The 27,794-nt window shown below is 38.5% G+C and overlaps 2 protein-coding genes and 1 long non-coding RNA gene across 14 annotated transcripts in view; 2 read left to right on the top strand and 1 right to left on the bottom strand.

Annotated features, from left to right (window-relative positions):
- The window catches only part of ALS2 (alsin Rho guanine nucleotide exchange factor ALS2), an 81,930-nt gene extending 57,190 nt beyond the window's left edge, over window positions 1-24,740 (top strand). For 5 of the 10 annotated variants that reach the window (XM_005573951.4, XM_005573952.4, XM_074009753.1 and 2 more), the window contains 14 exons: window positions 299-463; window positions 1,323-1,434; window positions 1,642-1,719; window positions 6,550-6,683; window positions 8,935-9,102; window positions 13,631-13,748; window positions 15,018-15,175; window positions 17,079-17,201; window positions 18,027-18,203; window positions 19,544-19,589; window positions 19,805-19,866; window positions 20,366-20,515; window positions 21,079-21,175; window positions 23,406-24,740. In XM_005573951.4, coding sequence (XP_005574008.2) covers window positions 299-463; window positions 1,323-1,434; window positions 1,642-1,719; window positions 6,550-6,683; window positions 8,935-9,102; window positions 13,631-13,748; window positions 15,018-15,175; window positions 17,079-17,201; window positions 18,027-18,203; window positions 19,544-19,589; window positions 19,805-19,866; window positions 20,366-20,515; window positions 21,079-21,175; window positions 23,406-23,444 — 1,627 coding nt within the window. In that variant the 3' untranslated portion in view covers window positions 23,445-24,740. The remainder of the gene's footprint in view (window positions 1-298; window positions 464-1,322; window positions 1,435-1,641; window positions 1,720-6,549; window positions 6,684-8,934; window positions 9,103-13,630; window positions 13,749-15,017; window positions 15,176-17,078; window positions 17,202-18,026; window positions 18,204-19,543; window positions 19,590-19,804; window positions 19,867-20,365; window positions 20,516-21,078; window positions 21,176-23,405) is intronic. The other 5 variants (XM_045367462.2, XM_065525883.1, XM_074009755.1 and 2 more) reach the window with 2 other exon arrangements.
- LOC135966601 (uncharacterized) lies at window positions 21,493-27,396 on the bottom strand. The gene is made up of 2 exons (XR_010580032.1): window positions 27,267-27,396; window positions 21,493-21,714 (listed from the first exon to the last, which is right to left on the bottom strand). It is a non-coding gene; the product is annotated as an uncharacterized lncRNA (long non-coding RNA).
- Window positions 26,604-27,794, top strand: part of MPP4 (MAGUK p55 scaffold protein 4) — a 58,404-nt gene continuing 57,213 nt past the window's right edge. For all 3 annotated transcript variants that reach the window (XM_045367463.3, XM_045367467.3, XM_074009757.1), the window contains exon 1: window positions 26,604-26,703. The gene's annotated coding sequence lies outside the window, so the exon portion shown is untranslated. The remainder of the gene's footprint in view (window positions 26,704-27,794) is intronic.

Raw genomic sequence — 27,794 nt, 5'->3', positions numbered from 1 at the left:
CTAATGGACAAAACTTTTATTCTTCCGTCTTACAAAAAACTCATTATTTCATTTTCCCATAAGAGACTAAAAACACATTTTTTCCATGTTAATGCAAAATACCACCCATGGTGTCTTTAACTTTTTAACTTTAATCATTCAAAAACAAGGTTTTTTTAAGTGGTGAAAAATAATCATATAAACAAATAATTATAGCTACCAGTGAGACTGAGTATGGTTTTGGATTTTCTAAACTTTGTAAAAATGAGCATCAGAATTCAATGTGCATGTGGTAATTATCCATTCTTTCCAACCACAGCTATGCTTCTGGTGAAGTGTTTGAGGGTTGTTTCCAAGATAATATGCGTCATGGTCATGGCCTTCTACGAAGTGGGAAATTGACGTCCTCTTCTCCTAGTATGTTCATTGGCCAGTGGGTAACGGATAAGAAAGCAGGATATGGTGTCTTTGATGATATCACTAGGTACAGTGTTCTCCTTCTTTTCTCACAGTTTAAGCAAATGATTAAGCACCATGATTATTTAACAAGCAGTTTATACTTATTTTGTCTTTTTCATGGAGATTAGTAAGATTTCTTTGAGTTTGAGTAGGTGAAAAATGAACCTTCTTTTATGACAAACCCTTTTATTTATTTATTTTAATTTTTTGAGATAGGGTCTCACTCTGTCACCCAGGCTGGAGTGGTGCGATCTCAGCTCACTGCAATGTCTGCCTCCTGGGTTCAAGGGATCCTCCTACCTCAGTCTACCAAGTAGCTGGGACCACAGGCACACACCACCACACCCAGTTAATTTTTTGTATTTTTGGTAGAGATGGGGTTTTGCCATATTGTCCAGGCTGGTCTCGAACTCCTGGCCTCAAGTGTTCCACCTGCCTTTGCCTCCCAAAGTGCTGGGATTATAGGCATGAGCCACCGCACCCAGCCTCTTTCTTTTTAAGTTAGCAAACTTTTGTGTAAGAAAAACCTGTGCATAGGTTTTATTCTGCTTATTACATTTTAAATGAAATTATTTAGAGTTGAATTCTAGGCCTTCTTTTTAAAAATTATATATTTTAAAGTTATCAAGTAACTACCTGAGGTATCTATAGACCTGTGTCAGATAGACCACAATATTAAATTCCTCAGAGAACATTACTGAGTGAGATGTCTTTTGCTCTCACCTTGTCCCATATTTGAGGAGACAAAGTTAACTACTTTAACTAGAAAAATGGAATCTATACCAGCCTAGGGTTGATGCCTGGGATCTCCCATGTGATAATTGTCTTTTCCCTACTTTATCCTTGTCTTCAGTGCTTTTTCTTTTCTTTTTATTTCTGTGCAGGGGGGAAAAGTATATGGGAATGTGGCAAGATGATGTGTGTCAAGGGAATGGTGTGGTGGTTACCCAGTTTGGATTATACTATGAGGGCAACTTTCACCTTAATAAAATGATGGTGAGTGGAATATTTGCATGTAGTTATTACTAACTTGTTAAAGCTCTTTTGTCCCTAACTTTTTAAGTCATCTTTTGATTAGTTTCTACCTCTTAGTACTATTTTCCTTCTTTTAAGAGTCCATAAGGCTTTGGGGATATGACTGCGTGCACTCTTAAGTTACTCTATTTTATGTGTTGTAATTTTTCTCTTGTTTTCTTCTTATAGGGAAATGGGGTTTTGCTTTCCGAAGACGATACTATCTATGAGGGAGAATTTTCAGATGACTGGACTCTTAGTGGAAAGGTTGGAAACTAGCTTTCTTCTTTTTCTCTCTAATAAATTCTTTTACTAATTTTTTTGACTTTAAAAATAGCTGATTTATATATCCATAAAATTCATCCCTTTCAAGTGCACATTTCAGTGATTTTTAGTCAACATAGCTGTACAAACTACCACCACAATCCAGTTTCAGAACATTTCCGTCACCCAAGAAAATCCCTTCTGCTCATTCAGTGACTTCCATTTCCACCACCAATCCCAGCCAACCACTAATCACTCTTAATCACTCTATAGATTTGCCTTTTCTCAGCCTTTTGTATAAATGGAATCATACATGCAATCTCCTCTATGTGGCTTCCTACACTTAGCATAATGTTTTTGTTTTTTCCATATTGTGGCATGTATAGTATTTGTTCCTTTTTATGACTGAATAGTTTTCCAAAACTACATTTTGTTTATTCTTTTACCAGTTGATGGACATTGAGTTATTTCCAACTTAAGACTATTGTGAATAATGCTGCCATAAACTTTCAAATGCAGTTTCTTGTGTAGACATATATTTTCATTTTCATTTCTCAAGTAGATGCCTAGAGTGGAATTGCTGGGTTTTATGGTAAATTGATGTTTAACGTATTAAGAAACTGTCAAACTTTTTTCCAAAATGTCTGTACCATTTTACATTCCCATCAGCAATGTGTGAGGATACTAATTTCTCCATATCAATGAGGATACTAATTTCTCCATATCAAAAAATATTTCTTATTTTCAGTCTTTTTTCTTACAACCATTCCAATGGGTATGAAGTGGTATATCCTGGTTTTCATTTGCATTTCCCTAGTGACTAATGATGTAGAACATGCTTATTAGTGATTCATATATCTTCTTTGATGAAATGTCTGTTCAGATCTTTGGCCTACTTATAAAATTTTGTTTGTACTCTTGTATGAATTATAAGGGTTCTTTCTGTATTCTGGATACATGTCCTTTATCAGATATGATTTGTAAATATTTTCTTGCAGTCTGTGACTTGTCTTTTATTTTTTTAATGGTGTCTTTTGAAATAGAAAAGTTTTTCATTTTAACGAACTCTATAAAAAAATTTATGAATTATGCTTTTGATGTTATGTCTAAGAAGTCTTTGCCTTTTGGCTCACTCCTGTAATCCCAGTACTTTGGGAGGCCGAGGCGGGTAGATCACGAGGTCAGGAGATCAAGACCATCCTAGCAAACACGGTGAAACCCCAATCTCTACTAAAAATACAAAATATTAGCCAGGTGTGATGGCGGGCACCTGTAGTCCCAGCTACTCAGGAGTCCGAGGCAGGAGAATGGCGTGAACCCGGGAGGTGGAGTTTGCAGTGAGCCGAGATCCCAGCAATATACTCCAGCCTGGGCGACAGAGTGAGACTCCGTCTAAATAAAAAATAAAAAATAAAAATTTTATAGTTTTGCCTTTTATATTTAGGTCTGTGATTGATTTTAAGATAACTTTTGTATATGGGTTGAGTTATGTGTCCAAATTAATATTTTTGCATATGGCTATCCAAATTTCCTGGCACCTTTTCCCGTTGAATCTTGGTACCTTTGTTGACCAGCAAATGTGTTTATTTCTGGTCTCTCAGTTATATTTCACTGATCAACATGTCTCTCCTTGTGTTAATACCACACCATCTTGATTACTGTTGATTCCTAGTAAGTTGTGAAATCAGGAATATAAGTCCTCCAAATTTGTTCTTCTTCAAAATTGTTCTGGCGAATCTAGATTCTTTGCCTTTTCATATAAATTTTAGGACTGGCTTATCAAGATTCTGCAATAAACCTTGCTAAGATTTTTGATAGAGATTGCATTGAATCTATAGATCAATTTGGGGAGAATTGCCATATTAATAATATTGACTCTTCCAACCCATGAACATAGAACATCTCACAGTCTATTTAGATCTTTAATTTCTCTCAGCAATGTTTTCTAGGTTTCAGTGTACACATCTTGTCTTTCTTTGGTTAAATTTATTTCTAAGTATTGGTGCTATTGTAAAGCGTTGTTTTCTTAATTTCATTTTCAGATTGTTCATTGCTATAATAAAAAAAATGCAGTTGATTTTGTATTTTGTACTTGTATCCTGAAATCTTGCTGAATTTGTTTATTAGTGTTTGTGTGTGTGTGTGTGTGTGTGTGTGTGTGTGTGTGTATTTCTTAGGATTTCTTGCATACAGAATCATGTCACCTACAAGTAGATAGATTTTTGCTTCTTTCTTTATAATATGGAAGGCTTTTATTTATTTTTCTTGTCCAGTTGCACTGGCTAGAGTCTCCTGTGGAATGTTGAATAGAAAATATTAAGATTGGACATCTTTATATCGTTTTCTATTTTAGAGAAAAGCTTTTTTTTTTTGAGATAGGGTCTCACTTTGTCACCCAGGCTGGAGTGCAGTGGTGTGATCTCAGCTCCCTGCAGTCTCAACCTCCTGGGCTCAAGTAATCCTCCCTCCTCAGCCCCCCAAATAACTGGGACTACAGGCACATGCCACCATGCCTGGCTAATTTTTTTTTTTTTTTTTTAGAGACAGGGTTTCGCTATGTTGCCCAAGCTGGTCTCAAATTCCTGAGCTGAAGCAATCCACCCACAGTGCTAGGATTACAGGCATGAGCCACCATGCCTGGCTGAAAAGCATTTTTGTTAAAGTGCTTTTCCATTGTCTGTTGAGATGATCGTGTGGTTTTTATCATTTATTCTACTAATATGGTGTATTATATTGGTTGCTTTTCTGATGTTAAACCAACCTTGCCCTCCTGGGATGAATTGTACTTGGTCATGGTGTATAATTTTTTTATATGTTGATGTTGCTGGATTTAATGCCAATATTTTGTTGAGGATTTTTGCATTCATATTTGTGAGAGGTAATGGTCTGTAGTTTTCTTTTATTGTGATGTCTTTGTCTGTCTTTGATATCAGGATAATTCTGGCCTCATAGAACGAGTTGGGAAGTGTTCCCTCCTCCCCTGTTTTCTGAAAGTTTGCGAAGCTTTGTTATTATTTCTTCTTTGAATGTTTGGGAGAATTCACCAATGAAGTCTTCTGGGCCTAAGCATTACTTTGTGAGAAAATTTTTAATTTCTAACTCAGTTTTTTTACTTGCTTTAGGTCTATTTAGATTTTCTGTTTCTCATTGAGTCAGTTTTGGTACTTTTTGTCTTCCTAGGAATTTTTCTATTTCTCTATGTTATCTACTTAGTTAGCATAAAGCTGTTCTCTTAGTATTCCATTCTGTCTTCACATGTTTGTGATGCTATAATAAAATATCATAGACTGGGAAATTTATTTCTTCATAATTTTGCAAGCTGGGAAGTCCAAGATCAAGGCAACAGCATTCCCTGTCTGGTGAAGGCCTTCTTCGCTGAGTCCTCACATAGCAAAAGATGGAAGGTCAGAAAGGCCTAAGATAGTTCCCTCTGGCATTTTTCTTTTTGTTTTTTTTCTTTTGAGATAGAGTCTTGCTCTGTCACCCAGCCTGAAGTGCAGTGGCACGATCTCCACTCACTGCAACCTCCACCTTCTGGGTTCAAGCGATTCTTCTGCCTCAGCCTCCTGAGTAGATGGGATTACAGGTGCGTGCCATCATGCACAGCTAATTTTTGTATTTTTAGTAGAGACGGGGCTTCACCATGTTGGTCAGGCTGGTCTCGAACTCCTGACCTTGTGATCCACCCACCTCGGCCTCCCAAAGTGCTAGGATTACAGGCGTGAGCCACTGCGCCCAACCCTCTGGCCATTTTCTAAGGCACTCCTCCATTCATGAGGACACTGTCCTTAATCACTTCCCAAAAGGCCCCACCTCTTACAACCATCACAATAGGGTTTAAGTTTCAGTACAGATTTTAGAGGAGACACTTTCAAAACATAGCACCTTCTAACTTTTTTAATTCTATAGGCTGGTAGTAATAACCTGTTTCACTCTTGATTTTATAAACTTTTGTTTTCTCTTTTTTGCTTGATTAATGTAGTTAAATGTCAATTTTGTGTATCTTTTCAAAGAAGCAACTTTTAGTTTCATTGATTTTTCTTTATTTTTTGTTTTCTATCTCATCTACTGATTTTTGCACTAATCTTTATCATTTCCCTCCTCTTTCTTGCTTTGGATTTAGGTTGTTAGTTTGTTCCTCCTTTTGTAATTTTATTATGTGGAATTTTACATTACTGATTCAAGATCTTCCTGAAAAGATAGGTGTTAACAGCTATAAGTTTCCCTCTAAGCACTGCTTGTAATTTACATCATCCCCTATATTTTAATATATTGTATGGTCATTTTATACAGTTCAAAATATTTTCGAGTTTTCCCTGTGTGTGTTTTTTTTCTTTTACCCATGGATTATTTCATATACTCTTTGAGACATGCATGTGCCCATATTTTGTTTGAGATTTAAAGAGTTAGAGACTGGTAAAGAGCAAGTTAAAAAGGAAAACAACCATTTAGTGCTTTTTTACTCTTAATTTTAAAAATTGAGGGCTGGGCGTGGTAGCTCATGCCTGTAATCCCAGCACTTTGGGAGGCCAAGGTGGGTGAATCACTTGAGGTGAGGAATTCGAGACCAGCCTGGCCAGCATGGTGGAACCCTGTCTTTACTGAAAACACAAAAACTTAGTTGGGCGTGGTGGCGGGCACCTGTGATCCCAGCTACTTGGGAGGCTGAGGCAGGAGGATCACTTGAACCCAGGAAGCAGAAGTTGCAGTGAGCCAGGATCGCACCATTGCACTCCAGCCTGGGCAATAGAGTAAGACTCTGTCTCCAAATAAATAAATAAATATTGAATATATTTCCTCTAACCCCACATTTTATTCTCTGACTTTACCTAGGGAACACTGACTATGCCAAATGGAGACTACATTGAAGGTTATTTTAGTGGAGAATGGGGATCTGGGATAAAAATCACTGGAACCTACTTCAAACCTAGTCTGTATGAGAGTGATAAAGACAGACCTAAAGTTTTGTGAGTAACTAGTGTTAATTCTGGATGAATTACTGAATGTTTGGAGTTGTCTTGCTTTTATCAAAGCTGGTTAATATTTTAAAAGCAAAATCAAGTTCTTAAAGTCTTCTTTTTTATTTTATTTTATTTTTATTTTTTGAGACAGGGTGTCACTCTGTCACCAGGCTGAACTGCAGTGGCGTGATCATGGCTCACTGCAGCCTTGACCTCCTGGGTTCATGTGATCCTCCCGCCTCAGCCTCCCAAGTGACTGGGACTACAGGCACCCACTACCATGCGTGGCTAATTTTTCTAATTTTTCTAATTTTTATAGAGACTGGGTCTTGCACTTGCTCAGGCTGGTCTTGAACCTGAGCTTAAGCGATCCTCCTGCCTCAGCCTCCCAAAGTGCTGGGATTACAGGTATGAGCCACTGCACCTGGCCAAAGTCGTCGTCTTTTTTTTTTTTTTTTTTTAAACAACATGTAACCGCCTTGAATTGTCAACTGACACTACTTTAGATGACTAAATCTATAGTCTTGTCTATAGTCTTGGTTTAGATTATAAGCCTTAAAGCATGGATGTTTAAAAGGAAAGTTCCACGTGTGAGAGAGTTTTTTTTTTTTTGGAGATGGAGTCTCAGTCTGTCGTCCAGGCTGGAGTATGGTGGTGCCATCTCGGCTCACTGCAGTGTCTATCTCCTGGGTTCAAGCGATTCTCCTGCCTCAGCCTCCCAAGTAGCTGGGACTATAGGCGCACACAACCATGCCCAGCTAATTTTTTGTATTTTTAGTAGAGACAAGGTTTCACCATGTTGGCCAGGCTGGTCTCGAACTCCTGACCTCAAGTGATCTGCCCACTTTGGCCTCTCAAAGTGCTGGGATTACAGGTGTGAGGCACTGTGCCCAGCCTGAAAGAGCATTCTGAAATGGAATCTGTACACAACTTGATTTTGAAAAGTAAAGAACATATACATACACACACCCACCCACCAAGAGGCATAGTAAAATCTGCATATATGAGGGAAAAAAGGCAAAATCTAAGTATATTATGCCCAACCCCATTGCATTTTTGACTTTATTCTCTGTTCTCCCACCATCTGTCCCTAGATGTGGCACAGTCACAGAAGTGGACAGTTTTTGGCATATGTCTATTTTTCTTTATTGATTGCAGCTTTAATTTTATCATTATATTTGGTAGCACCTCAGTTTTTTTTGTTCCTAAGGATATGTTTTCTGTACCATGTTTATTCTTAGAGTATTTTAGAACCCAGTATGAAATGCATTTTAAATTCTCATTATAAGATGTGCAAGGTTCAGAAAGTCCTTGTTCTAACAGGAATCAATTTTTATTTTTATTTATTATTTTTTAAATTTTAAATTTTTATTTTTTTTCTGAGACAGAGTCTCACTTTGTCGCCCAGGCTGGAGTGCAAAGTGATCTCAGTTCACTGCAACCTCCACCTCCCAGATTCAAGCAATTCTCCTGCCTCAGCCTCCCGGGTAGCTGGGATTACAGGTATGGGCCAGCTCGCCTGGCTAATTTCTTTTTTTTTTTTTTTGAGATGCAGTGTCGCTCTGTCACTCAGGCTGGAGTACAGTGGCGCGATCTTGGCTCACTGCAACCTCCACCTTCTGGGTTCAAGCCATTCTCCTGCCCCAGCCTCCTGAGTAGCTGGGATTACAGGCATGTGCCATGCACCACCACGCCCAGCTAATTTTTGTATTTTTAAAAGAGATGGGGTTTTGCCATGCTGGCCAGGCTGGTCTCGAACTCCTGACCTCAGGTGATCCACCCCCTTTGGCCTCCCAAAGTGCTAGGATTACAGGCGTGAGCCACCACGCCCAGCCAATTTTTTGTGTTTTTAATAGAGATAGAGTTTCACCATGTTGGCCAGGCTGGTCTTGAACTCCCGACCTCAGGTGTTCCGCCTGCCTTGGCCTCCCAGAGTGCTAGGATTACAGACATGAGCCACTGCACCTGGCCAGGAATCAATTTTTAAAAATTAATTCTGTGGAATTATAGGAGGCAGAGTCAATTGGTTTGCTTTGTACTTAATATTCCGTACACTTTAATATCCAGAAAACAATAATTAGCTAAAAAATAGTCCTTTAAAATTTTCATTTTGTGTTTTAAAAATAGAATTACCATCAGTCTTGGCAGTTTTGGTCACAAAAAAAGCATTCTCAGTTGTATGTTAGAAAGTTTCTATTCTTTGGAACGATTTTGCACGAAAGAAATGATTAATAAAAGGTTGATATGACTTTATTAGCAGGAAGCTAGGAAACCTGGCAGTGCCAGCTGATGAGAAGTGGAAAGCGGTGTTTGATGAATGTTGGCGCCAACTGGGCTGCGAGGGCCCAGGCCAAGGGGAAGTTTGGAAAGCATGGGACAACATTGCTGTGGCCTTGACCACCAGTCGGCGCCAACACAGAGACAGGTGAGTGAACACCTGCTCAACATAGAGCAGGGCATGTTGGGAAGATGAAACTTAAGACCAGTAAGTAGTCAAGGCTCACTACATTTAATTTAAAAGTTAATGATGTACTTCTGCTTCTGGGTAAGAGGGATTAAAACACACTTTCTTTATCTTCTGTTGAACTCAACTATTAAACCTGAACAGAATACATGGACAGTTATTTATGAACTCTGAAAAGTCTATATCAATAAGTAGATTGAGGAAGAATACCTGAATTCAAAGTACCACAAAACCAGTGATGAGTTTACTTGATGTTTTGCTCCAATATCCCTCAGCCAGAACTCAGTGCAGCATGAAACGTGAAAGCAAGGACTGACAGAGACACAGAAAAAATCCCTCTGGTTCTGGCTAAAGGAATGACAAAGGGACTCCTGAAATTCAGAGTGGTTGATATATACTCAGTTTTCTTTCTTTTTTCTCCATTTTCTCATGCCCAAGCCTCCAGGACCTTCTGTGGCAGGGGTGGTAATGGCAGCAGCTAGAGCAGGCATGAACAGGAAACTTGTAAAAGTCAAAACTCCAAGAGAGTGGAATCTTCTTCCCCCTTTGGTGGCTCCTTAGGTCAAAAGAAGTCCAAGCCCCAACCCCACTGCATTTTTGACTTTGTTGTCTGTTCTCCCACCATCTGTCCCTAGATGTGGCACAGTCACAGAAGTGGACAGTTTTTGGCCAGAGGACCTTGAAAGGGGTGCCTGAGACCCAGAAAATACTGGGGATGTGATGGAGAGAGGAGCTCTGGGAAACAAGCCCATAAAGTTGTTTGTGAACTCCTGGGCTCACCCTAGACCTGCACATGTAAGGATTTGATCCTAATTAGTACCAAAGAGTTTGAGAACCAAGCTCATAGGTAGACCACTCAGGTCCCAGAGCGGTCATTAAGTTGTACACTCACAGAACAAACCCAGAAAGGATGCAAAGGCTTTGAGAAGTGAACTGGCATCAGCTTCATGGCCCACAGGAAACTAAAGCAAAAATATCTGCTGTTTTAGGGATTCTCAATATCACTTACACATTCAGTGATTTGCTGGAAGAATTCACAAGACTCAGCATATAGTTGTACTCACAAGTAAGATTACAGCAACACAGTAGGGACGCACAACCAGGTCATAAGGGAAAAAGACACAGGTAGAGTCTGGAGGAATCCATGTGTAAGCTTCCCATGATCTCTCCTTTCTGGGAGGAGTCACACACAACACAGTTTTCCCTGCAGCAAAGTGCAGCCACACGTGTCTCATGTTTCTGCCCAGGGAAGCCCACTAGAGACTCAATGCCCAGCGTTTATATTGGGAGCGGGTCACATAGGCACCCTGTGCCTGGCAGTTGCCAAATTCCACAGTCCCAGCTTACAGGAAAGCAGATGTTCAACATAAATCACATTGTTAATCTAAGGACAGCAAAACACCTTTGTCAGTATACGGAACTTATACGAAGCTTAATTCCCAAGTACCGGCCAAGGGTCAACCTTATAAGCAGTTCCTTTTTATTTTATTTCATTTTTATAAATAGAGACAGGGTCTTGCTATATTATCCAGGCTGGTCTCGAACTCCTGGCCTCAAGGAATCCTGCCTCGGTCTCACAGAAGTGCTGGGATTTCAGGCGTGAGCCACGGCACCTAGCCCAGGTCCTTCTAAAGATAACAGTTTCAAGCCTGCTATGTTTACTCTTTTATGAATGTCAACATTCTCCATAGGATATAAACAAGACCCAGAGTTTTATAATGCTCAAAATATCCAAGACATTAACCAAAATTACTCAGCAATGAAAGAACCATGAAAGTCTCAATTTATTTCAGGAAAGAAAATCAATAAATATCAACAGATGACATAGATGTTGAAGTTGTCTGACAAGAACTTTAAGGCAGCTATTATAAAATGCTCAGATGTGCAATCGCAAACACCCTTGAAATAAATATTAGAACAAATGTATCAGCAAAGAAACAAGATATAAAGAAGAGCCAAATCAAAATTTGGGGTTTGAAAATTACACTAACCAAAATAACTTACTGTATGAACTCAGTGGCAGAATAGAGGTGGCAATGGAAGAGTCGGTGAACCTGAAGATAGATCAATATGGATTATCAAATCCAAACAACCGAGAGAAAAAACATGAGAAAAAAAAAAGTGAACACAGCCTCAGGGACTTGTGGGTCTAAATTTGTTTCCTTAGAATTCCAGAAGAAAAGCAGAAAGAATGGACTGAGCATGGTGGCACACACCTGTAATCCCAGCACTTTGAGAGGCTGAGGCAGGCGGATCACCTGAGGTCAGGAGTTCGAGACCAGCCTGGCCAACATAGTGAAACCCCGTATCTACTAAAAATACAAAATTAGCCCAGGCGTGGCGGCATGTGCCTGTAATCCCAGCTACTTAGGAGGCTGAGGGAGGAGAATCACTTGAACTCAGAGGCAGAGGTTGCAGTGAGCTGAGATAGCGCCATTGCACTCCAGCCTGGGCAAAAATAGCAAAACTCCGTCTCAAAAAAAAAAAAAAAAAAAAAAAGAAAAGAAAAAAAAAAAAGAAAAGACAAGGAGAAAGAATGAGGGATGGAACATTTTGTGAAGAAATAATGGTTGAAAACATCTCAAGTTTAGTAAAAGATGTGAAACCTACAGATTCAAGTAGCTGAACAAATCCCATCTTGGGAAAAACCAGAGATAACCATGTATAGACACATATTAAAATTCATGGACAAAGATCTTGAAAGCAGCTAGAGTAAAATAATGGGAAATCAGCAATTCAAATGACTGCATATTTCTCATTAGAAACCTTGGAAGCCAGAAGGAAGTGGCAAAACGTTTTTGAAATGCTGAAAGAGAAGTTACAGATGTACTTGTTCATTTCTCTCTCTTTTTCTCCTTTTTAAAATTTTCTCTTTTTCACCTTCTTTTTCCTTTTCTTTTCTTTTTTTTTTCTTCTTTTCTCCTGCTTTTCTTCATCTGCCTTTCTTCTTTAACTTGACCAGTAGCTCCCACAAGCATTGCTTAGCATTTGGACCTAAAAAATCTACTAATCCCTGCAGCAAAACTTCCTAATTAACTATGACTTTCTTGAGTTTAATTCTAGATAATGGTTTGTTTGAGCTGTGCCTTCGTTGTTAAAATATCAAGGAGCATACTTTAATCTGTGCATGTAACTACCTACAGTTAATTTTTAAATCAGTTTTATGCTGGTCTTCATTTCCACATGTCAGTTGCTTTCTGAAAGGAATTGAACAAAAACTGGGCAAGTATCCATGTATTCAGAATGCAAATATTTGTTCTGAATAATTAAATGTTCTAGTTTGCTAAAAGTTACCAAATTGTTTAAATAAATTACCAATATTCAAATAATTTTAATACATTAAAGTATAATTACATAGAAATTAAATTCCAGAGGTTGAAAGATACTTCAGGAACTTGAAATGTTTCACAGTCAAGTCTAACAAATACTAATTGTTGTTCTAGCCAGGAGAGATTAGTTTAGATTCTATCTAATTGAGTATCCCCAAAATTGATATTTAAAGTAAACCATAGTATAATTTTTGCTTGCTTGATATTCGTGTGTGTGTGTTTCAAGAAATTAAATGTAGAAAGAAGTGATTTTTTTCTATATTTGGGGTACATAGGAATTGATTTTAGTATTTCATTCATGAAGTTCATAATTGTTACCTTCTACTCTATCAGTAGAAGAAATGGAAACTCCCAGAATTGATTAAAGCCATTGAATGGCCCTGGTGCGTGATACAGATGGTCAGCTTAGTATAGCCTGTCAGTTCGACTTGAGACTTTAGCCCTTCAGTTCACCTGGGTTAACTGTGGTTAGGTGTTTCTGAGAAGTGAAAATGAATGAACTTTTTATATAAAATTATATTGCTACCACAAAGATCTTATTTGTTTATCTAAAATCATATAATAATAATGATTATGCACAGTTTTCAGTTTCTCATTGGTTGTCATCTAATGATAGAATACTATTACCAAAAATTTCAGTTTACTAGCATGTGTTTTCTCTTAGCCTCTTCATCCAGTTTCTGTTATGTGCTTACCTTGTCACCTGTTGGAGTATCATTATCTCCTTGCTTCTTAACCTCGTTTTCATTTCTTCCTTTGCCCTTTGACTTATTTCCCTTTTTCCTTTGCTCCCTTCCCTCTTTTATTCCTTTTATTCAATTTTTCTGTTGTCATCAACGGGTCTGTCACCTTCAAGCTAATATCACATTTATCTTCAAGCTAATGTCATATTATTTCCAACACCATGGTTTAGATTGGAGCAGAATCTTCATTAATTTATTGTAGTTGGTACAAAGTAACACTACCTGATTTCCGAATGAATGTTATGTAAACCGAGTACCTAATAGCAGGATCATGATCCTTTCTGAGCTCGTTGGGGTTAGTACTGTGTTGGACGCTCCACTTTGACTGGAGCCACTGATTGTGTTTCATGTGACAATTTACATGTATCTTGCTTTCTTGATGTGAAATACAATAGCCTTTTCTTTCCCTTTTTATAGTCCAGAAATATTAAGTCGTTCACAGACTCAGACACTAGAGAGTTTGGAATTCATTCCACAGCATGTTGGTGCCTTCTCTGTGGAGAAATATGATGACATCAGGAAATATTTAATAAAGGTAAACTAGAGTAAAAATTACACTGGTCTTGTGAATTAATGATTCACCTACCACAATATATCATTTAGATAGACTCACAGCTTAATGTTATTCTAATCCTGTTTTTGCATCCTGTGCATTTCTTTTGTTAATTATCTAACTACCAATAAATGTACTATCTAATTACATTTCTATCTAAAGATTGTCCCATTACTATGATAGAACATTTAAGTTTTTTAAGGCATTCAAGGGGCTTCTTAAGAAATAAAATTAGAGTTTAAAATTGCTTTTTGTTAATAACATTAGCAAACTAGAGATTGTGTAAGTAAAGCATGCTGCCCTCACCCCTGGATAGGCTGTTTGCTTCCTTCCAAACCTTGAAAGACCGGCTACAATTTAAAGTGTGATATATATTGATGGGAAGTGCAGGAAGGAGTATTCTGAGAAGTCAGGGGAACTGAAGGATGACTCTTTCAGAGTATCATCAACAGTCAGTGTTTAGTTTTCTCCAAGGTAACGTTTTGTATCATTTTTGTGAAGTTTAAAGTATATTTGAATCTTTAAAAAAAATTTTTTTTTTTTTTTTTTTTTTTGAGACGGAGTCTCGCTGTGTCACCCAGGCTGGAGTGCGGTGGCGCGATCTCGGCTCACTGCAAGCTCTGCCTCCCGGGTTTACGCCATTCTCCTGCCTCAGCCTCCGAGTAGCTGGGACTACAGGCGCCCGCCACCACGCCCGGCTAGTTTTTTGTATTTTTAGTAGAGACGGGGTTTCACCATGTTAGCCAGGATGGTCTCGATCTCCTGACTTCGTGATCCACCTGCCTCGGCCTCCCAAAGTACTGGGATTACAGGCTTGAGCCACCGCGCCCGGCCTAATTTTTTTTTTTTTTTTAAGAGATGGGGGGTCTCACTGTGTTGCTCAGACTGGCCTCAAACTCCTGAGCTCAATCGGTCCTCCTGCCTCAGCCTCCCTAGTAGCTGGGACTATAGGCATGAGCCACCACATCCAGCAGCGTATTTCTTTTAGTGGTATTCCATATCAGTACTTCCAAAGCCGTTTGCCCAAAATGTTAAGGAGATTCTTTGATCAAGATTAGGAACTCCAGGTTCATATAACTGGGGTAGACTCAGTACTTTCAAAAAAATTAAAGTATTTGAATATTCCTGGTCCCAAAATTGACTCTTGACATTTTGACAATTGTTTGTCATTTATGAAGTTGTTTCTTATTGATGGATTGTTTCTGCTGTTAATGCACATTGACTGACTTCATTGATTCTCTTCCTACTCAGGCCTGTGACACTCCTCTGCACCCCCTGGGCAGGCTTGTGGAGACACTGGTTGCAGTGTATAGAATGACATACGTGGGCGTAGGAGCCAACCGCAGGTTATTGCAGGAGGCTGTAAAGGAGATTAAGTCCTATCTTAAGCGAATTTTCCAGCTGGTGAGGTAAGAGAGCTTTTCACTAAAGTCTGCAGCTTATGGAATACTATTTTATACCAATGCTTGGGTAGTTTCATCCTGAATCATCAAGAAAATAGTTTTATGCCACAGTCCTTTAATATATTAAATAAAGAAAACATGTTTTAAATGTATGCGTAAGCTGTAAACATAAAAAAGATGAACCTTAGCTATTGTTATTTATTTATTTTTATGTCTTATTAAGTGTAACAGAAAGCTAAAATAAATGTTTGGGGTTTTTAAATTCCAATTTTGGTATGAAGTATAGTAGTCATCTTATTTGGATTCAGTCTCTAGGCAAAATCAGGTATCTAAAACCCAACCACAGAGTAGATAAAGTTTAATATAAAGTTTTGTCCCTGAGTTCTTGTGTCTTGTCCTTTGGCAACAGTATCACATACATTCATTTGTTTAACAAATTGACAAATATTTATGGAGCATTTCTATGTAATAGCGATCATTCTAGGCTCTCAAGGGATTTATCAGTGAACAAAGAAAATCTTTGCTGTCATGGAGCTTACATTCTAATGGGGGAAAAGAGTCAACATAAAAAACATATGCAGTATGTCAGATAGTGATTAGCGCTGTAGAGAAAAATAAAGGGAAAGAGTACTAGACGTGAGATGCTATTATTTTAAAGAGAAGGTCAGAGCAGGCTGACTAATACAGTGGTGGTATTTGAGCAGAGACTTCGAAGAAGGCAATTAAATGAGACAGTAAGCATCTTTGGAAAGAGAGTTCCAGGCAGCAAAGAGATTTAAGCTTGTGAGATATAAGATCTTTTACTGAGTTGAAGCCAACAAGTAAATACTATAGTGAGATAATTATACAAAAGTTTATAAATTTGTCCCAGAACTTCCATATATTGTTTGCCTCAACATTTGGAAATGTTTCAGGTTTTGAGGGAGAAGTGATCTATTAAAAAGATCACTAGCCTGGGCTAGCTCTGACATTAGCTAGATGAGTATAATGAAAATAAGTTTCCTGACCTTTTTTAGTTTTTTCAACTATATAATTAGGTCAGATGGAGGTGCAAGATGTAAATCTACAACAATAGAGAAGACTGCATATTGCCTTTAAAGGGCCAAAATTAAAGTCTGTAAAAATAAGAGAAAATAAACTTATTTATGGTAGAGTCCACTAACCTACAAGAAGTCAGAGTTAAAGTCTATGGCAAAACTCAAAGCTCAGGAAAAAAAATTCCTCACCGATTTATCCCCTTGATCATTTGAAAAATTAATTTTCAACAACTTTTAAAAACATATTTTTAAATTTTATATTGAGTACAGAGGGAAATAATAGACACTGGGGACTCTAAAAGCGGGGAGTGTGTGTGGGAGGGTGAGGGTTGAAAACTTTCTTATTGGATACAGTGTTCACTGTTCAGGTGATGGGGATACTAGAAGCCCAGACTTTACCACTACCTGATCTATCCATACAACACAACTGCATATGTACCCCCTGAATCTATAAAAATAAAATAAAACTTTACATTGTATCTTCTGTAATTAATCACTTTTTCCCTTAACGTTGGACATTTAGTTTCCATCAGTATTTGCTTATATTCTAGAATAGTGGTCCTGCTCAGAGTTAATATAAATTGACCTCAGATGAGATTTGCCAGTAAGGAACACGTATCTCATACAGATCGGAATTCTCCATTCCTTAGTAACTAGACAGAAGAAAATCATAGCACGTGAAGATTTTGTAGTGGTATTATTCATTAGTGGCATTCTTAATTTTATCCTGTCAGAAACATCGGTTTTCTCAGGGAACTAAAATACTTAGTTGATAATAAAGCTTGCTTTCATAGCTAATGGAAATGTGTTTTTATGCTTTTCAACCCCCCTAGAGGTATAATTGTATAATTATATTTTTTATTCTTCCTTAGGTTCTTATTTCCTGAACTGCCTGAAGAAGGCAGCACAATTCCTCTCTCTGCTCCTCTGCCAACCGAAAGGAAGTCTTTTTGCACTGGGAAGTCAGATTCCCGATCTGAATCACCAGAGCCAGGGTAAATGGAGTTGGGTGGGGACCGTGAAGAAGGGGAGTGGGGACTAGATGATCTCACCCAAAGAGCCCCAGGGAGAAAGTGTGTTCTCTAGGTCTGTTTCCTCATTTCTAAAATGGTATGGTTGGGGCCAGCCACAGTGGCTCACACCTGTAATCCCATACTTTGGGAGGCTGAGGTGGAGGATTGCTTGATCCCAGGAGTTCAAGAGCAGCCTGGGCAACATAGGGAGACCCCATCTCTACAAAAATAAAAAATTTAGCAGGGCATGGTGGCACACACCTACAGGCTGAGCTACTTGGGAGGCTGAGATGAGAGGATCACTTGGGCCAGGGAGGTTGAAGGCTGCAGTGAGCTGTGACTGCACCATTGCGCTCCAGCCTGGGTGACAAAGTGAGACCTGTCTCAAAAAAAAAAAAATGTAGCTGGGTAGGTGTCCCCTCTGAGGTCCCTCTTAGGTCTCTCAAGTACCATTAGCCATACCCCAGGAAAAAGCAACCACAGATGATCTGAGCACAAAGACTGCTTAGCAAAGGAAGTAACATCACACTGACCTAGAATAACCTCAGAGAAATCAGCCTCAAAATGGAAGCAAAGTAGGTTTTCAGTTAGATTTTTAATTCATGAAAAGAATTCACAGTTTCTTCTAAGACAAAATTATAGGTAATGTCCTTATGTCAACTGCACATGTAAAGAGCAGAGTAATGTAACTTCTTTAAAATTTCCCATCTCTACTTTTGACTTTTTGAAACTGAAGCTGTATCTTGGATTCTGTATTCAATTTTAATATGAAAAATGCTTCTTTCCTCCCACTCCATTATTTTGTAGTTATGTAGTAACGAGTTCTGGATTATTGCTTCCTGTGCTGCTACCTCGGCTTTACCCACCGCTGTTTATGCTTTATGCTTTGGATAATGATCGCGAGGAAGACATTTACTGGGAATGTGTCCTTCGACTAAATAAGCAGCCAGATATTGCTCTCCTGGGCTTTCTTGGGGTGCAGAGGTAAGTGTAGTAGTTATAAGCACAACCAAATCGTTTTAATTTAACATGCAAACAGCATTGTTGGAAATTTGGCACTTTGATATCTAAGGCTTCTAATTATTTACTTTTTTGCATACGTCTTAACGAAAAAGTGATAGTTAATAATCTTTATTTCTGAGAATATTTGGAGATGAGTATGAAACCTACTGATTTTTCAGAATGTGTTTTTTATTATGTTTTCATATATATAGTAATATATATGTTTTTATAAATACATATATATAGTAAGTGTGTGTGTATATATAGTAAGTATGAGCTATCTTGCCTGGTATTTTATAGCTCTTTAGAGCAGAATACGTATCTTTGGCATTCTTCCTTCTCTTCTTTTCTCTCCTCCCTCCCCATTGGCAATTTTTAAGTTAAAGTTTTTGAAATGCTTTTTTTTTGAAAGAGAGTTTCGCTCTGTCATGCAGGCAGGAGTGCAATGGTGCAATCTCAGCTCACTGCAACCTCCACCTCCCAGATTCAAGCGATTCTCATGCCCCAGCCTCCCAAGTAGCTGGGATTACAGGCACGAGGCACCATGCTCAGCTAATTTTTGTATTTTTAGTATAGATGGAGTTTTGCCATGTTGACCAGGCTGGTCTCGAACCCTTTACCTCAAGTGATCTGCTTGCCTCAGCCTCCCAGTGTGCTGGGATTATAGGTGTGAGCCACTGTGCCCAGCCCCACTGTTTTTATTAGAAGGCATTATTGCTTGTTATCCAGGGAATACTAAATGGTTATGTTTCCTTTCTAGTGCAGTGATAAAGCTGATTCCACCTCCCCCAATCACTGTGCTATCAAGAGAAGTGAATAAGCCTTTTTTTTTTTTGAGACAGAGTCTCGCTTTGTTGCCCTGGCTGGAGTGCAGTGGCTCAATCTTGGCTCGCTGCTACCTCCGCCTCCCAGGTTCAAGTGATTCTTGTGCCTCAGCCTCCTAAGTAGCTAGGATTACAGGCCTGTGTCAACATGCCCAGCTAATTTTTGTATTTTCTTATTTTTGTGCTTTTTAAAAATGTTGTGCTTTAATTGTTTTCAATGGAATAATTCAGTAGTAGAAATGAGATAAAACTGAGTGAAGGAAAAATGTTTGGTAATCTCTGTAATGTGTAGGGTTATTGGGATATAGAATGACACATCCCTTAGGGAGATGATAAAAACTCTTAAATCACTTCTGGAATGTTTATAAAAACTTAACCTGTTGTGGAGCAGTTCTTTTTAATGGGGACAGGGAAGCCAATATAGCTGTCAACTATTTTTATGGGAATTTGTCTACCATAAGTAACAACTTATATTAACAATTTATATTTCCATTATAGGAAATTTTGGCCAGCAACCTTGTCAATCCTTGGAGAGAGTAAAAAGGTATAGTAAATTTTCTTTTCCTCAGCAAAGATGCTTTTCTCTAATGGGAAGGATTTGAAATAGCAAAACTTTTTCATTTTACTTTGATAGAACAGTACCCAAGCTTGTGTTTGCATCTGTTATTACCAAAGACCTGCACTCTGACATCAATATCATTTATTTTTGTTGTTGCAGAAAATGGTTTTCCTCCTTGACCTTCACTCCCTTTTTTGCAGGTTTTGCCAACCACAAAAGATGCTTGTTTTGCCTCAGCAGTAGAATGTCTGCAGCAGATCAGGTAATCTCTGATTTGTTGAAAAGCCACACAAATCAAAGTAGTGCTTGGTCTGTTAAGATATTATTAATACAGTCTTATCTTTATCTAAGCCTTAAGCATCCGCACTTTATATGCTGATGGTGTCAAACTCAACCTGGAAATCAGAAAAGCTCTTTTGAGACCCTTGGATTATCTTTTACTCTAAAATGACCTTGCATTTGCAAAAGGAGTGGAGAGCCATTCCAGAAATTTATCCACATAATCACATCTTTAGCCAATGGGAAATGAACCAAACTTCTCATTCAGAAAAGAGCATATATTAGGAGAATGAGGACAGTTGGAGGCTACTTTTCTCATAGCACCATGGGAGTACAAAGTCATTCTTTCCAACGACTCATAATGCCTAAGTGTCCAGGTTAAGGCATGTGAACCCTAGGAGGGAATATTATCAAAAAAACATGATCAAATGTCTTTATTAAGAAAATGATAGGATATCTTTTTGTCATTGTTTCTATAACAGCACAACATTTACCCCATCAGACAAACTTAAGGTCATCCAGCAGACTTTCGAGGAGATCTCCCAGAGTGTCCTGGCATCACTCCAGGAAGACTTCTTGTGGTCCATGGATGACTTGTTTCCCGTTTTCTTGTATGTGGTGCTACGGGCCAGGTAACTGTTTTCTGACTTTATTATTAGTGAGTCGTTATTTTTAAAAGTCTGCTGCTTGCATTTTCTTTTTTTTTTTTTTTTTTTTTTTTTTTTTTTGAGACGGAGTCTTGCTCTGTCGCCCAGGCTGGGGTGCAGTGGCCGGATCTCAGCTCACTGCAAGCTCCACCTCCCGGGTTTACGCCATTCTCCTGCCTCAGCCTCCTGAGTAGCTGGGACTACAGGCGCCTGCCACCTCGCCCGGCTAGTTTTTTGTATTTTTTAGTAGAGATGGAGTTTCACCGTGTTAGCCAGGATGGTCTCGATTTCCTGACCTCGTGATCCACCCGTCTCGGCCTCCCAAAGTGCTGGGATTACAGGCTTGAGCCACCGCGCCCGGCCGCTGCTTGCATTTTCTGAACTGATGACAGGAGTATGCTCTTCCACTAGAAAAACATTGATTAACCCATTCCACTGTGGCATTACCTTCTTATTGAGCTGTTCTTTCTTTTTCCCATCAACTAGGGTCAGAAGGAAAATGGACATGTAGGTGAAAATAACTCAGCATCTTTTTCTCTTTGGGGCAGGATTAGGAATTTAGGCTCTGAGGTACACCTCATTGAGGATCTAATGGACCCCTATCTTCAGCATGGGGAACAGGGTATAATGTTCACCACCTTGAAGGTGAGTGTAGTTATTATTTAATACTTTTTTATCTTCATATCTGTCTTTCATTTACCATATTATAAATGCCATTAACCACTTTTTTTTGTATAGAAGTTTAATGCAAACCTTAAATGCCTTTAGAGCACATTTTGTTCTACACTTTAAAACATTGTATAGTATATTAAAGTAGGATAAGCCAGTTGTTCCTCAAAATACTAAAGCAAGTTCTTCATTATCTAATCCTCCTTGTAAATTGATCATTCAAATTGTTATAAATGCTTACATTTATATAAATAATTGTAACTCTAAAAAAGAAACAGAAAGGATTCTTAATGTACAAGAAAGTTTCCAGCAGAAGTGCTATTTAATGGAACAAGGGTAAAACACGGAAGGCAGTATGTAAATAATGAATTTGAATTCCATCTTCTTTCTTTGCCTTGTATTTACTGTAACCAATAGATTACAAATGAGCTTCTTTGATCTGGATGGCCTGGAGAGATTGTTAGAAGTCATTTGTTTCCCGCCTTGATTTTTCTTGGAATTTGGAAGAAATCACTCTAAAGTTTATTGAAAGAACAGCAGATAGAAAGTGCAAAAACACTTGTGAAAAATGAAAAAGAATAGACCTACTCTTCCAGTTAGTAAAATTTATAAAATTATAATAATGAAAATAGTATGTGACTGTCACAGGAATACACAATTACCTAAATAGAATGGATAGCTCCCATATAAACACTATCATAATAAAAACTTCACATGAAAGTGGAAACACCAAACACAAAAATGGAAAAGAGGAATTATTTAACAAATGGTAAAACAAAGTATTGGATAGCTTATTAGCAGTTTTGGAGGGAGGGTAGAATAGCAAATCATAGATGCTTCGGGGTTTAAATATAGAGAAAGGAAGAGAAAAGGAAAGACAGGTAAATTAAAATAAGAAAAAGAACTAGAATTCAATGTCAGGTTTCTGACCTGGGTTAACTTTTTAAACTTTTCAACTAAAATATCATTAATCCTTCTTTTTTTTGAGACAGAGTCTCACTCTGTCGCCCAGGCTGGAGTGCAGTGGTGCGATCTCAACTCACTGCAACCTCCACTTCCCAGGTTCAAGTGATTCTCCACCTCAGCCTCCCGAGTAGTTGGGATTACAAGTGCCCGCCATCACGCCTGGTTAATTTTTGTATTTTTAGTAGAGATGGGGTTTCACCAGGTTGGCCAGACTGGTCACGAACTCCTGAATTCAGATGATCTGCCTGCCTCGGTCTCCCAAAGTGCTGGGATTACAGGCGTGAGCCACTGCACCCGGCCTACCATTAACATTTCTATTAAATAAACTGAAAGAGGGGAGAAACGGGAAAATATTGACTACCGATGACTTTGATTATTAGTGTTTACATTATATGAAGAGTATCTCAACAGATCACCAAAGAAGAAACTGAACTAGTAAGTTTACATGTAGAAAAATACTCAACATCACTGAAAATCATAGTACTGCAGATTTAAATAAGGTACCATTTTGTGCTGTTAAATTAGCAAGAATGTTTTAAAGTTACTGGTGGGGTTATAGTAATGTCATTATTATTCCCACATTGGTGATAATGGGGTAAGTAGCCCATTTTGGAAAGCAATTGTTACTAACATAGATATAAACAACATTAAAAAATGTGGAGTTTGACTCAGTGGTTCTACTCCTGGGGATTTAGCCTAAGAAATTAAAGAATGGAAAATGTTCCATGTTATCTGGATGTGCTATTCACTGGGGTATGAGTAATTCCCATACCTGGAAACTTATCATTCAGGGTGCTTCTTAAAAATGCGTTCCTGAAAGTTATGACTCCCCAGGTCTGCAGTGATGCTTAATCTGTATATTTATTAATCATACTAGGTGATTCTAATTAGAGTTGTACCTTTTAATGATTGGTATACTCTAAATGTCCAATCAATAACGGCAAATTGTGGTGTCTCTGCTTGGTGAAGAATGTTAGATAGCTTGTAAAAAAAAACTTTCTTTGTTTTAGAATAAGATGGGAAATGAAAAAATTTTGTCTATACTAATTACAAGTAGGCAAAAGACAGCCACTATATAGGGGAACTAGAAGGGAACGGGAAAAGTGAAATTGGTTAAATCTGTTGGGCCATCAACTGAATTTGTTCATAAGGGATTTTGTTTCTTTAGTCCCATATGCATTGCTCTCTTTATGTAATTTCTTTAAAAGTGAGTTTGAAATTGTTTTGAACTTTTTTCCAGGCATGTTACTACCAGATTCAGCGTGAGAAGCTTAACTAGGCTGCATAACAGCTTGAAAACTGGATTATCTACTACAGAGTGTTATAACACCATCTGGAGTCTTCCTGTAGTGGCAAAAAAGAACAGTGTTGAAATTGGAAAGGACTTTGTGTTATTTAGGTTGTTAGAATGAGCCTTACTAATAATAAGAGCCCTGAGCCAAGATAAAAGGACTGTATAGTTTAAAGGGAGGATTGAAAAGGAGGTAAAAAATCAGATTAGACCAGTTCTTGGCCTATGATAAGTTCTAAAAATACCATTCATCTGCTATTTGAAAAAAGAAGAGGATATCCCTTCCTACAGTAAAGGGTATGTCAGCTACGTGAAGTTGTAAGAAAAGCTTCCAGTAGAGCTTCTTATATTAAAGAAGTTGATGGATATTTTTGAATTTCTGGTTTGCCTGAATCCACCTGCAGTTACCCCGATCCCTTTGCAAGAACCAGATCGTACTTGAAACTATAGTGACCACACTCTGCCTTCCTGAGTCCCTTCCAGTCATGTGTGCATCATGTTTCTTTGCCAAGGGAGGGGAGAAAGGAGCTTTTAAACTGCAGTTGTAACTTTTTCTAAGCTTTTTCTTTATGGGAGAGGTTCTGTGCAAAACTACCACATCCTGTCCCCGAAATGTGGAATGCATCCAAATAGGAGTCGTCTGCCTCTTGACTAAAAAGAACATAGGAATTTTGTTTTTGGTTTCTTTATCACGCTACAGAGAGTGAGTACACTGGAATTCAGACACCAACTCTGAGCTGCTAGGAACCTCATTTGTCCATGCACAAACGCTGTATTCCGAGGCCTGTAAATGGCAGCCTGAGGAGGTTTTGCATGCAGGCTGTGTTTTCGAGCAGGACTAACAGTTGGAAAATAAGCAAAAAACTGCATCGATCCCCAGCCTGGTGTTGTTCTTCCCTATACCTCACACTGAACTCAGGATGGGAAGAAAAAAGGAAACAAGCTTTGGCTTTTTCCATCTCAAAAGTATTGTGGCACCTCAACATTTCAGTGTTTTGCTTTTTAAAAAATGCCCTATTGTAAGTTGTTGGTTTATACTGTATAAGTAACACTAGTAGCTGTTTTGAATAACATAGGTGCTCTTCCTCATCTCATCTCCTACACCGTGGTGAGCATACAGAGTGTCCTGATTTATGTTAAGTGACTGAGATGATAATTACTTTTGGAAAAGGATCATGGTTTTTGCTCTACTTTATAATCAAGACAAGTGTTTATTAAAATACTGTTTTGGAATGTTGGCTGTAATGTAACAGCAATTTTCGTAATAAAAGGCATTCATGTTTATGTGGTTGTTTTATGATTATAGAAGAAATGAACAGGGCAGCCTAAAAAATGAAAGGAAACCCACACTTAGTATTTCTGTAGCCCACATTATAATCCATGCCTCTAAATATTGACCTGAGAAGTCCCTCTTCGGTTTTAGAAATCTCTGTCTTTAAAATAAACGTAAACCAATAGTTATAGCACCCTTTCTAGCAAAGAGCAAATTAACTTTCTGATCCCAATAACCCAAGGACATGGGTCTCAAAAGAAATCTATTATTTCTTTGAATAAAAAGCATATTTTGATGGTTACTCTTTATTTTTTTTTCCTCCTAAACAGATTGAGGGAAGGGAAGGTGAGGCTTTAAAATTCTGGTTAGAAACGTTAGATATTATCTCCTAGTTGTAATGTTTTCTCAAGAGGCCTTTCCATCTTGCTGCTGCCTCTACCAGAATGTGCCTGTCCACTGTTGGAAGGGGACCAACCCTTAAAGATCCGTTTATGTTAAATACTTTGCATTTACATTGGAGATTGTTTTGAGTTTCTGAACAAACACGTAAATAACCACATTTGGCTGGTAAAGACAAATTTACAGAATATCTGACTCTGGGCGGGGGTGGATAATATGTGGAAATGGACAAACAAAAACTTTGAGACAAATTGACCCACTGTGAAGTTTTCCAATGATGATAGGCTGTCTCCGTTCTAGGAAAAGCCGTGTTACAATTCATCCTTTTACAGATGAAATTGTTCGGTTACTTTGGATTCTTCCTACTATATGCTTTTCAGATAGCATATTAAAATTATAAATTTTGAAGTGTATTGGAAGAAAAACCCTAAATCTCCAGGCCAATGTTTGTAAATAGAAGTCCCCAGCACTCCTGCAGCAGTTTACAATGATCATTCAGATGCGTAATGAATGCTCACAGCAGCCCAAGGACACCGGTGTTATCCCCATTTCCCCCCATTTTTCAGACAAGCAGTGACCAAGATTTGCTCACTGCCAGAGCTGGGACTCCAGCCCAGAACTTCCCTACTCCCTACTTCTCTAGAAGTCCAGTGCTTTTTGCTACTACAGCTGACAGAGATGTCATTTCATAGCTGGTTATGTATTGAAAGTTCTTAAAAGTGAGTTAAAAATGAAAATCGTATTGAAACAAGTGCTTTTCACAAAATATGCTGTACTCAAAACACAAATGTATCACATTCCCAGCTTGTGCTTTCATCTATGATGGAGAGAGAAGGAAAGCCATGTGTTTCATGTGGGTACAAGGGCTGATGACCCTCTGATAATTGCCATTTGGTCTCTACCTTTTGCCTTGCTGTCAGCAATACCTTCCTCTCCTTTCTGCAATATCCCCTTCCAAATGCTCTTCCCACTGAGCACTCCCTGCAGTATTAAGTTTTCAGATAAAGAAGTAGCTCCTATCTGAGATCGAAAACGCTATTTGTTAGGTTCAGAACAGTGGCTTAGGAGGGGATTGACCAGAAGGTACTGTTTTTGATGGGCTTCTGTTATTAGCCGAAGAGTCTTCAGTTGTTTTCTCACCATAACATGAGAGATTTAATAAGGATCGTAGGTTATTGGATTATTTCTGGTCCCACCACATTTTTTTTCTTTCATTAAAAATGCTATCTTTTCTTGTGGAATGTCTGTCATCTTGAAATAATCAACAAAAATATTAGTGTTTTCTGCTGTTAAACTGTGTGTTAGAAATTTGAGAGAAAATACTAGAATGTAGGTTTGAAAATGATATAAATTAGACTTCAGTTCAAGGAATACTTAAGAAGATTGGTGGCAGGAAAGGCTTGTGAGTAATTTAGTTGTTAGGCTGGGTTAGGCATCTGTGGATTACATCAAAGAGGATGTGCAGAGGTTTTATTGGGAGCAGTGAGGTGACTTTGGCAGCCAACAGGCCACTAGTATCTTCTACTAACGCTTTTGTCTGGATAGGAGCAACATTGCATGTTTACAGTCTTGCAGGTAAGAGACCTTGGCAAATAATCCTCAGTTACCAGAAGATGTATCCTGTAACTGCCTAGCTTGCCTGTCAGTTTTTCATAGCTAAAGATATAAATCTGGGTAATCTAACTCAAATGGCTTAGTTTCATTGTAACTCAAATGATACGGGGAATTTTATGATCTTGAAAGAGCAGGTTTTGCTTTGAGAAGCCATTTCTTAAGTATGGAATAATGAGTTGTCAGGAAGATTGAGTACAGTGGGCATTTGCCCTGGTCCTAATCAACAGCATTTGGACCCAGAGGAAGCCAGCTATTTTTGTAGGGGCCATTTCTCATCATTACGTTTTCAAGTGCTTTTTTAGGGTTTGTCTAGTAAAAAGCATTATTTTGAAAAACAAGCATAATAAGGGTAGGGGGTTGTGGCATTTCATAGTACATTTTTAAAAGCTAATGGAAATACTGATTTTTAAAACAAGATTTAGGACAAATTCCTTAGGAGTCAGTCACACTAATGCATCTTCTGAGTCAAGAACTGGCTATCCTCTCTGTACTCAGTCCAGAATTGCATGTGGTGGGGTGCTTACTTCTTTGCAGAATCAATCAAGAATTCTCACTCTCAAGATAGCAGAAATAGGTAAGTTTCAGCTGACAAATCTGGTACAGAAGTCATGGAAAGGAAGGCAAGTCTTTTATGAGGCATCCGCATCTTTCAGGACTAGGGAAACAAAAGAGGAAAACTTGATTTTACTGCTTGTTAACTCTACTGAATACCTCTTTGAATGTCAGTTTCCTTATCTGTAAAACAAAGGTTTTGCATTTGGTTATCTCTAAGATCCCCTTCTGCCCCCAGTTTTAAAGTTTGACAGGGAAAGAGGTTTAAGTCACGATACCAGGCCAGGGAGGAAAGGAAGGGAGGGCACAGGCCTCTGGAGTTCAGCTGCCTCCCACATCAGGACTGAAGTTCCAGCTGCTGGCCACTGCCTTGAGGGAGGTGTCAGCCTTTTACTTCTGGATCTTGGCCTCTCCTTGTTCTACCCCTTCCCAACAACAACTGAACATACCAAGTGCTTGCTATGGCCCAAGCACTGCTGCAGGTGAAGCTGCGGCATGAA

Source organism: Macaca fascicularis, chromosome 12, assembly GCF_037993035.2.
Source record: "Macaca fascicularis isolate 582-1 chromosome 12, T2T-MFA8v1.1".
Lineage (NCBI taxonomy): Eukaryota > Metazoa > Chordata > Mammalia > Primates > Cercopithecidae > Macaca > Macaca fascicularis.
The sequence above is the reverse complement of the archived record's forward strand: the minus strand, read 5'-3'. Positions and strand labels throughout refer to the sequence as shown.